The 12158-nt window shown below is 37.4% G+C and overlaps 1 protein-coding gene across 1 annotated transcript in view; it reads right to left on the bottom strand.

Annotated features, from left to right (window-relative positions):
- LOC144444399 (transient receptor potential cation channel subfamily M member-like 2) overlaps window positions 1-12158 on the bottom strand; it is a gene marked incomplete at its 3' end in the record, with an annotated part of 33702 nt that overhangs the window by 21154 nt on the left and 390 nt on the right. The window contains exons 2-6 of the mRNA XM_078133812.1: window positions 11652-11702; window positions 10549-10589; window positions 8922-9063; window positions 8552-8713; window positions 6290-6499 (exon numbers count right to left, since the gene is read on the bottom strand). Of these exons, the coding sequence (XP_077989938.1) occupies window positions 6290-6499; window positions 8552-8713; window positions 8922-9063; window positions 10549-10589; window positions 11652-11702 (606 nt within the window). The remainder of the gene's footprint in view (window positions 1-6289; window positions 6500-8551; window positions 8714-8921; window positions 9064-10548; window positions 10590-11651; window positions 11703-12158) is intronic.

Here is a 12158-nt window from a genome sequence, read left to right as displayed (position 1 = left end):
GTGTGTTATATCGGCGCGTGTTCGTGGGAATTACCCTAACGGTATAGTAGGTCATACTACAAACATAATGTCGCTTGCTCACATTGGTATTGCTACTGCGAGAGTTTTAGGTGCTGTGCAGAATGGGCGCGTTCCGGTTAGACTAGTGAATTGTAAGGATACGCCTGTAAAATTGAGGAGAGGTACTCGTTTAGGTAATTTCAGAATTTTGCCAGATGGTACAGATATTCATACTTTTGATACTAATGTTAGTCGCAACGGGCCAGTTGTACGTCCAAATAGGTTAAGTAAACAGGAGTTTTTAAAGGCATTTGATTTTGAAGATTCTACTTTAACCTCAGATCAGGTATTGCAGTTACAACAGGTATTATGGAAAAATAAGGATGCGTTCGTTGATGACACAAACACCTTGGGATATTGTGATATAATTAAGCATAGAATCAATTTAAAACCAGGTAGTAAGACCGTATCTCGCCCTCCATATAAAGCTTCTCCAGATAAGCGTGAGGAAATTAAACGACAAATTGATAAGTTGTTAGACCAGGGTTTGGTAGTTCCCTCTACTTCTCCTTACAGTTCTCCGGTTTTACTAGTACGTAAACCAAATGGTGAATTTCGTATGGTTATAGATTATAGGATGATAAATTCTATTACAGAACCCATTGCTTTCCCTCTTCCTGGGATAAAAGATACTTTAGATATCATTGGGAGTAAATGTCCAAAGTATTTTTCGACCCTAGACCTTAGTTCGGGATTTTGGCAAATAGCTATAAATCCTGACGATGTACATAAGACTTCCTTTGTCTCTCATTACGGTAAGTTTGCTTTCAAGGTGTTACCTATGGGAATGATGAATAGTTCGGCAAGTTTTCAAAACACAATACAGTTCGTTCTAATAAATTTGCTAAACGACTCATGCTGCGCCTACATGGACGATATTTTAGCGTTCTCAGCAACATTTGAAGATCATTTAATTCATATTGATGAAGTTCTTACACGTTTACGCGAAGCCAATTTAAAGTTAGGACCACGGAAGTGCGTTTTTGGTAGGCGCGAGGTCAAATTTCTAGGTCACCGGGTCAACGAACACGGGGTCATGGCAGATCCTTCTAAATTGGAAGCTGTCAAGAATTTCCCCACGCCAAAATCGGTTACAGAATTAAAGTCATTTCTGGGCTTGGCTAATTTCTATAGAAAGTTTATTAAGGATTTTGCTAAGATTGCGAATCCATTGCATGGTCTATTAAGGAAAGGCGTCGACTTTGTTTGGTCACGTGATTGTGAAATAGCATTTGATACACTAAAGACGGCGTTAATCTCACCTCCTGTACTAGCGCATCCACGGTTTAATGAGGAATTTATTCTATATACGGACGCGAGTAGTTTTAGTGTAGGTTATGTGTTAGCTCAAATTCAGGAGGGTGTGGAAAAACCTATATGCTATGGTGGCAGGGCGCTGTCGAAACCACAACAGAATTATACAGTTACGGAAAGGGAATTTCTAGCTTTGATTCACGCTCTTTCGCAGTGTGAACAATATTTGCATTCTGTTCATTTTACGGTTATTACAGATCATGCTAACCTTCCCTATTTGATTAAGACTACGGAACCTTCGGGGCGTTTAGCGCGATGGGTACTCAGAATTCAAGGTTTCGATTTTGACATCGTGCACAGATCGGGCTGCAAAATTCCCCATGCAGATTCATTATCACGTAGGGTTTATGATGACGGAATTCATAATTCTGATGTAACTTCTGTTGAAACAGCTCCAGCGGCCTCACATACACAATGTGTCCAGGTACCTTCTACTGATAAGATAGTGCAGGAATCCAGTAGTAATAAAGGTGACGTTGTTAATACGCAAAGTGTTGACAATGACCCTGTAGTTGACATACCAACCTTGTTTACTATTAGCAATGAAAATAGCGTTGACGACATGACTTGTTTGACTTTAGATTCCGATGACGAACTAATAGGTGTTAATGACATGAATGATAACAGAAGAACAGGTGTAATAGCTGATAGGCAAAGAAACGACAATCATCTAAGACCGCTGATTGACTTTCTTGAATCGGGTGACTTACCGACTGATGATAGACATGCTAAACGCATAGCAAGCATAAGTGCCAATTACGTGATTATTGACAGAGTTCTGTATCATTTCTGGACGCCTAATAGTAATAAATCTGATAAAGACATACGGCGCCAGCTTGTTGTACCTAAGGATTTACGACTTTTGATTTTGCGGAGATTGCATGATGATGTTACAGGTGGACATCTAGGCGTTCTAAAAACGCTGGGTGTCATCAGACAACGTTACTTTTGGGATACACTTATTAAAGACGTTCATAAATACGTTAATAGTTGTGTACATTGCCAAATGCGTAAACCGGGGCATAGAATACGCGCTCCTTTATTGCCGATTCCAGTTACAGGATTATTTGATAGGATAGCTATTGATTTCTGTGGGCCTTTTCATGTTACTAAATCAGGGAATAGCTATGTTCTCGTTATTACGGAATACTTATCGAAATTTGCATGGGCGTTTCCTACTAAGAATATGACAGCAATTACAGTTGCTAACATCTTATTCGAGCACATATTCACGAATTACGGTTTTCCGAATGTCATCTTATCAGACCAGGGGCCCTGTTTCAATTCGCAAATAATGCGCGAATTTTGTCGTTTTTTTGACGTTTCCAAGCGTTTTGGAACGGCATATAGGCCTCAAACCCAGGGTATCGTCGAAAAGTTTAATTCGACGTTACTTGGAATGCTTTCCATGTTTGTTGCCGACCGGGGAGATGACTGGGACTCATACTTAGCGGCAGTTTTGTTCGCGTATAGGGTAGCGCCACATCATTCTACAGGTGTTTCGCCATTTTCGGTTCTGTTTGGAATGGAGCCACGTCTACCGCTAGACGTTACCTTGCTTCCCGCGGTTAGCAAATCGGCAAGTATCAATTTTCATCTGAAAGAATTAGCATCAAAACGAAATATTGCAATAAAGATGGCAATGGACAACATTAAAGTCGCACAGGAAAAAATGAAAGAGCACTATGACAAGAGAGCAGTACAACACGAATTCACAATAGGGGATATAGTTTATTTATATAACCCAGCAGTGAAACCAGGGAGAGCTAGAAAGTTTCACAAATATTATAGGGGTCCATATCGAATTGCTGATTTCATACCGCCACTCAATTATCGATTGCGTTACGTTCATTCAGGAAAGTTATATCCTAAATTAGTACACCATAACAGACTAAAGAAGGGTTCGCTCCGATCTACGTCCTTAGAAGGTACTACCCCGGATGTCGATCTCGGTGACACAGACACAGACACGGACACGGAATCACCACAAAATTCGGGTGGTTACGTTCCCCCTCGCCGTTCGCAGGCGCCCACGTCACCATCAACAGAAACCGAGAGCACAGAAAGTCGAAATAGCGACTCGTCTTCTGTGAGCACAGAAAGTCAAAGTAGCGAGTCGGCTTCTATAAGCGCTTCGATTCGGCACTCGAACGATAATCGATATAGATATCGACGTAGACGAAATAAGCCGTCTTCACGAGTACCTATTGATTATGACAGTGATAGTTTGGCAGGGGAAAACGAGCCTGCTGGGGACGATACATATTATCGCATTGATAAGATTTTACGCGGACGGCACAAAAACGGTATTTTGGAGTATTTAGTGAAATGGGAGGGGTATCCAAGTTCAGACAATTCATGGATACCGGAATCTTATTTGAACGATGAAGCGATTAAATCTTTACGCGATAATCCGGTTGTAATTACAGGCAAACGACGCTCTACTTAATAGTTAACATTGCTTCAGAACGGGTTCACTAAGTTAGTTTAAGGGATTGATATTTGTTTTCACCAAGCCTTAGACCGGTCGCTCGCACATTTTAATATCCACTTATTATTATTTTGAGTCGCTAGATGCTAATTGCCAGCCTAATAAGACGATTACTTATGAACATATTTTGAATGTTCCTGTTTTATCAACGTTGTATAACAAGGAATTTGACACAGCACTGTTTGACTATACTTTCAATGACACTCTAACTATGCAACTACCTCAAGTTAAGTTGTTCACAGAAAGTTGGAATAAGTCTTTGTTCAGGGATAATAGATTAAAATTGGAATTGAATAGGGTTTCACAGGTATTGAGAAACCATTCCGATATATACTTAACTCCCATGGATGAATTTAGTAATTATGTGGATAGTACCTTAGTTAAGGGTGATTCTTGGTTTGATTGGTTCGATATTCCAGGATATGTTAGTGTCATCTTCAACGTTATAACCATTTCAGCTGTGATATACTTATTTTTTAGGGTTAGACAGCTTTCTATAACTCTTGCGATTCTGAGTGCCAGTCCTATACGTGCACAAAATATACCGTGGGATTCAATTGGCTCCGTGTTGACGGCAGAAGCCGGCACTGTTGTTAGCGGCGGAACCAGCGAGATCCTACTTAATGCTATTGCGGTAGTTGGACTGGGACTTATTGTCGTATTGTGTTATAAGTGTAGCTTTAAATGTTTTAGATTTTGGAAGAAATGTTTTTGTCCAGTTAAAGTACCTATAGACGCAAAACTTTTGTTCTCGACTAATTCTAAGGGGTGTCAAACTGACTTTGGTACACAGGCTGATAGCGATTGTTTAGATATGCGCGAAATTATTATAGAGCCGCTTAGCGAAGATAGTTTGCTTGCAGTGAATGCGAATAGCAGCGTAGTGGTAGCCGATGTTCATTCAGACATCCCCGACACGCCCCTTATTCGCCCTGCTAGTGTTGCGGCCTCCCCTGAAGACGATACTCCCTCATGGTCATTATTTTAGGTCTTGCTTCGCTAACATTGAATTTTGGATTTCTTTTTGGATATTGACTACGATTTTTGACTACGGACTTGACTTGCATTCTAATTGCAGGATGCTATATTTTACTGTACTTTTGTAGAACAATCCGTTGCATATATGATTTACAATTATTTTAATTTGATTGTGTATTTACTTTTATTTTACGGGTATTGAATGCATGTTTTGAGACGAACATTTGGAGTTTTATCATGTTTTACGACTTATGCTGTCGTCTTTTCGGATTTTTTTGTTCGTGACATTTTATTCTCTTGATATTTTTTTCATATATTTACAGGACTGATCGCTACTATCAATTACTGTATTCCATAATCAATATTTATATTAGACTACATCAAGTGCTATGTTTACTTTCATGTTTATTCAAGATATATATCAAGGTTACTATGCTATTTTAATCGCTTATTTGATTTTATAATTGGTTTACATTGTAATTTATTCTATGTATACATGTATTTATCTCATATATATTTATATACTCTGTATTTAACATTCCTTGAGACGATTTTACCTGATTACCGATTACATATTGTATCTATGCAACGGTGCTACTTAGTTGTTATACAAAGAAAAACACAAAAACAAATTTACAAGAAAGTTTTGGCTATGCCACTCGTCATGTTTCTCCAGTTCTCAAGTCGCGGGTCGCTCCTTTAGGAAAACGGGGGGTGGTGTTACGATCCAAAATATCGTATTTCGGAATTATGGGAATAAATTCTACTTTTCGGCATTGTAGGCCATAGGTCAGATGTAGACTGGCGATGACGAATCTGGGCAAACATGATGTAACTGAAATTCAGATGATTGGTTAGAGAAAAGTGCGTAATAACTTTTATGATGGCATGATCTTAGGGTGTGACTTGCTATTTATATAGTCGTTGTGTAAATTCCATGGTATTCGAGGTATACCTAAGAGGAGAATAAAACATCCAGAATCAGGAGAGGAGCTCACGAGCCTGAGAGACGAGCTCTCGGGTAGGTGATTCTGGCAAGCCGAAATATCTTCTCAGTCGTGACTAATTCCCGACTTGGACCTGAACGATCCCGTACGAGAGTATGAGAGTGTGAGTGCTAGAGTGTAACGTCTGAACTATCCATACTTATACCGTTCAACTCTACGACACTCAACACTACAACATTCCCAAGTCCAGTAACATGTTTTATAAGTATCGACCCGTCCGTAATGTGCTCTTGCCGCTATAATCCGCTCCTACTATTTTTCTATATTCAGTGGGTTTTTTTGGTAATGTTTAGAATTTATTTAGATCTAATTTTACTTTACTTTAGTATTCTATTTGTTTGCTAGTCCGTTATCAAGCTATATACTTACCAGCACAAACAATATTGGCCACGGAGGGTCATGAAAGACTCACCTTGATTGGCTGTCATGAAAGACTCACCTTGATTGGCTGCATTATTATATTCCCAGCGTCATTTCTTCCTGACGAAAAGGGATTGTCATCATGGAGATTTTCATTTGTAATTCCTAAGCACATCAGTCGACGTTTTTCCCGCCATTGGATGCTTTTCAAGGCCTCGCCTGCGATTTTGACAACGCCCTGATCAGTACCTGAAGTGATGATTAGCGTGCGGTATTCATTATGAAATACCTACAATAAACAACAAGCAAGGTGTAAAATTGAGGGACCAATTAGTTTCTTTGGGAGGGGGAGGGGGTGGGGCAGTGGATTGATAGGAAAGTGTCACCCCGTTTTTGAAATTGTCAAGGGGGAGGGGGTAACCTGTTTTGCAAATTTTGGCTGGGGAGGACATTTGTGTTTTGCATATTGTGAAGGACAAACAATTCGTTTCTGCGATGACATGACCACATATCTGAACTATGCTATTTCTATCTGTCCCCTATTCTTACATAGTCCTAGTACATTAATATATATTACTTCACCTAGAGTGACGTGGAAACATACACGTGACTGCATATATTTACACATATATCTATTACCTACCACACTAGTTATATAACACGCCACGTGGTGGCAGGCAGTCCCATTAGAATCAATTTATTTGAACGACCAAGACACAATCCTAGGGAATCCAAATTTCATCATATATAAATGCAGGAAAGAAAAAAAGATCTTCAATTATTCTTGTCTCTGAGAGACGTTAAAATTCAATGCGAAATGGAAAGGAATGTTGTGCAAAAAATAACACAATTCAAACTAGTAATAAGCGTTGGCATGTGCTTTCGAATCTTCTAGTTTGATTTCAACTGTAATATCTCTTTTACAACACTCTGTTCATTCTGTATTCTCTGTTTGATGAACTTTTTGTATACTTGTCTTTTCTTTTGCTTTGTACATCTGAGCTATTTATTTATTAAAATAAAACTAAATATAATATTTTTCATAAAAACATTTCATGTAAATACTTTAACAGTTTCACAATCATCTATCAGGTGTAGATAGGATATCTTAGCTATGACCAAATCTAGCTAGTTGCGCCTCAGAAATGTAAGTTACGTGCATAAATATCTTTAGTTGCGACAGCAGGAACCAGTTTGAGAGGCTATGTCTATATTAAAGGTACTACACGTTTCAACATGGTGACCACCAATTGTGTGTTAGCTGAATACTTGACGGCTAAGAATTGTACTTGATTTCTATGTTACAGTTCACGTTTGGACATAGCTTGCGTTCTGGGAGGAATGAGGTTGAGAACTTGAACTCAATGATTTTAAATATGTTTTGCCTTGTTGGGAGAAATGTACAAATAACTTAAATAAAAAAGCTTGTTTAAAGTGAAAATTAAACTCTTTCTGTAAAACCCAGTGCGCCAACATAACAAATACCCTAAAAAACATTTATTTTTACGAGTACTTTACATGTCAAAGTACAAAAATAAAAATACATATATTGTAAGAAAATTGTTTAATAAAACGATGCATTTTGTTGAGTGACCATCTCACTTTATCACTCACACTGTCCGCGAATGGTGTTGTTAAAATATGATGGTGATGGTAGCAGTGATGATGATGATGATGATGATGATGATGATGATGATGATGATGATGATGATGATCTAGTTTTGAATGTCATAGAGAACACGGACAGTGATACATGTACTGACTCAAGTAGTAACAGTGAGTCAGATTAGAGTGACACTGATAATGGCAATACTGAAGGTGAAGGTGATGATGATGATGATGATGATGACAATGATATCAGGGAACTTTTACAAGTGACCAGATCAGACAGAGTATGCACAACATGGAAAGCACGTTTTAGATACTAACTAGATTGTGTATGATTATAAGAGAAAGGTAAATAGCCAATATTTTACTGTTTGTCACTTTATATGTACAAATATTGCTTTCTAATACAGTCAAAATGATTTAATTTGTATGTATACATATAATGGGAATATTGATTAACGTTCAGTATATGCAATTGTCATGGGGAGGGTCATGTTTCACAAAATGGGACAAAGAGAGGGGGTCACTTTTTACAAATGGAGAATGAGGGGAGGGTCACGTTTTTCTTAAAAGACCATGTAAGATTTCCCCGGCCCTCCCCCCCACCTTGTAAATACCTGTCAGTCCTTATAACCAACAGTCATTTTATCTAAATTTAACACTTTGTATATCACATGATTGTATATTACAATGTTACAGTATCACTTTGATCAATAATGTGAGGTCAACATACTTTTGTAATATCTTTTAAGAGAGACTGTCTCTTCTTGTCGTCAAATTCCACTGTGGATTCAGTTCCACCAACGATAGAAATCACATTATACGGTCCAGTGCTAGGAATTTCTAACGTGGCTGCAACCAACTTGACGTCCACATCTTCATTCCACTTTGAATACTTTCATGTAAATAGAAAGAGAAAATGTTTTGAATATCTTGATCTAAAATCGAAAACTATGACCACTTTTCGGCCCATTGAAGACATTTCTATTGTAAATTGGCTATATATTGTGACTTTATGATAATATACTACATTTAACAGTTCATATTTATTGTTTTATTTGTTAGTTTTTGAGAATTGGGTCATTCATGCCTCGTACACTTACCTTAACAGATGTCTTCTCACTTATGTTAGTCGATGAAAACTCTATACGACCTCCCGACAAATGTGCTATTCCCTCTCGTTCTTGTCCTCCATAGTTTCCTTTGTTGCCCACGTCGTCATCGGAACTAGAATCTGACGAATGACTGTAAATTTAATAGAAAATCTAATTTTAAAAAGGTGATTATAAATGGCCCAATCCACAACCGTGAAATTTGTTCTTTATACGTCCCTTAACCAGTAGATGCAAAGCTAACTGTTCATAATTGCATGATAAGTAAGAAAAAAGTATAAACATGCAAACGGTGTACGTCGTCCCGGGCAGCCATAAATTTCCAGTTATACTGCCTATATATTGTTCTCCCTTCTGGGGATTATGACGTCATAGAGGGGAGCGTCTTGCCCTGTTACTATAGTAAGCAATGGCAGGCAAGAGTAAGTCAGAATTTATCTTAGCGTGGTGAATCTTCTTTCAATGACGACTTTACCGTGTTCGATGGATTAATTGGGCTTTTTCTGTTGGTGTAGTGTATACAATAGCAATAGAGAAATGCAAGTGATTTTGGAAAGCACCCAATTGATCACCGAATTATATTGCCGATTCGCACCTCAATAAAACTAAGAAGTTCAACTGCTGTTACACGTCGATATCAAAATGCCTCTTATGATAACCAGAATGTATTGACTCAAACAAAATTCGAATCAAGCATAATGATTCGATTGCCTATATTTTGCGTCCCAGAAGTTCAATGGATTTGCGAAGCAGGCCTTTGACTACTGTACCTTGGCGAGACAAAAGACACATATAGTTGTCTATTTATGAAATGAGAGTGACCTATAAGTGTCTCACAGTTTTCGTTGTGGTCTTGTATTTAACATTCTTGGCTCGTGACCGAGGGTTTACATCTATTATGTTCGGCCAGGGCTGTCTAGGGTACGATACTCTAGACTTACGGAGCATAATTATGAGTCTAAGATGACATTGTACAGTTGGACTGAATAGAAGTAGGCCGCATCAAGTTGTTGGGTTGTTGTGTGTTTTTTATTCCGGTATACAGGTGATTATTAGGGATATTTAATTATCGACTCGAAACACTTGTTGAATCGAGTTACAACGGCAACAGTTTGTTTCGGGTAGTAATTGCTAAATTAGAAGGACCATCACAGTCAAACGTGACCGATCCCAAAGCTGAAGTTGTGTACTCGGAGACCACAAGTTAAATTATACTGCAAAATTCTTAAAGTCATACAGAAATAATGTTTGCAACTTTAAAAAAGGAACCCACACAGTTCGGGGCGAACGTGGTTTCAAACTACTTGTTCGATATTTCGCTAATAGCCATTCAGTGAGGTCACGACCTTTATTACTGACGTCATTATTATTGTCCATTCATATAGAAAATAATGAACACATCGCGATATTTGATTCGATCGCCTGAGTTCCAGAGTTGTTGAGATACTTTCATTTTCATGTTTGCTTTCAAATACATTGACAGACAGACAGACAGACAGACAGACAGACAGACAGACAGACAGACAGACAGACAGACAGACAATCAGTGTCAGTCAGTCAGTCAGTCAGTCAGTCAGTCAGTCAGACTGGTCGACTGACAGACAATTTCTAACAGTACCTTTCAACAGTGCTGACATCACCATATCCATCCATTGAGACCTGAAAGAGGCAGAAAAGAAAAGAATTGTATCTATAATACTAAATGGAAGTTGTGTATAGGGTATTCTTTAAATGAAGATAATAGATTACAAAAATAGTAGTGGAGCTATATACGCTCGACTGCTTTATGTGATACATGTATTTTACAAATATCTTAATTAATATTATTTTGACAATTAATGTGGCAGATTTAACTAACTATAACACAAAATTGCACTGAACTATTTGGAACTTTGGGGATATTTGCATTTAGAGCAATATTGCAAAAATGGTATTGAAATCATGAAATTACAACCATTATTCGTGGTAAAATTGAATAATTTTAATGTTTTAAGAACACCAGTCCTGCATTTTTTCAATAAGCCAAATAACCTTTAATTTAACAGATTTGCCACGTGACTTTCAACGCAGGTAAATTCTCTAATATTTGACAAAATGCTCACTTTGATTATATTTTACATTTGATTACATTTCATTCATTTGTCATGGATTTCATTTATGCCCCAAAATGCCTAGTGCAAAACTGATCATTTTGAAGTAATTATCTATCATCAGTCGAAGGTGCGTGTAATATATAAATTAAAATATATCATGCAAACTGGAAAATGAAATGGTATTGAATGAATATGTAGTAAACAATATTATTTGTGTGTTTGGTGAGTGTTGCTTTTAACTGAAAAGTGTAAACTCACTATTATTTAAGTAAAGTCATAAATTTACCAGAGACAACATTACAGATTGGGAAAAATGACTGTTTTCACCATGATTACCGCTAGCATTATACCAAAATAGTCGCAATTGTTTTCTATATAGACCTCGTACGCCGTACGAGTTATTTTGTTCGTACATGACAACATCTCTGTTACATTTAACATATAACATTTTTTTCAGTTTCTGAATCACTTGCCAATGTCGATAATAGGCCACTTGTCGCTGATATGGTAAAGTGTTTATGCAAATTTACAACGTTTGCATGCGTTATTGTAATTTGATATACTTGTATTCCTTGCTACCATATAAGATGTAGAATGTGTATGCATAGTAATTTTCAAAGAAACATACCTGTGATAGATTAGTTGGTCTATTTGAGCTCGGAGACTGGCCAACCCTATTCTGCAACAAAACAAGCACACACAAGCAAAAAGTATTGAACAAAGGAAACATACACTTTAAGAGATTTATCAAGAAATTGTATGTATGTATGTATGTATGTATGTATGTATGTATGTATGTATGTATGTATGTATGTATGCATGCATGCATGCATGCATGCATGCATACATACATACATACATACATACATACATACATACATACATACATACATACATACATACATACATACATACATACGATATGTGATCATATAGATATGTGATCATATGATATGTGATCATAGATATATATGTCTACGATGAACGAATGAAATTCAACTTACATGGTTTGCGCCACACCCTAGGATACTAAATAGACTGGTTGCCATTGGTCACTATCGCGTATTCTAGTGTAAAGAGAGAAATTAGAACATGATATATTTATGTATCATTTCAATAATATCGTCATTTAGGA

This window comes from Glandiceps talaboti, chromosome 13 (assembly GCF_964340395.1).
Source record: "Glandiceps talaboti chromosome 13, keGlaTala1.1, whole genome shotgun sequence".
NCBI lineage: Eukaryota > Metazoa > Hemichordata > Enteropneusta > Spengelidae > Glandiceps > Glandiceps talaboti.
The sequence above is the reverse complement of the archived record's forward strand: the minus strand, read 5'-3'. Positions and strand labels throughout refer to the sequence as shown.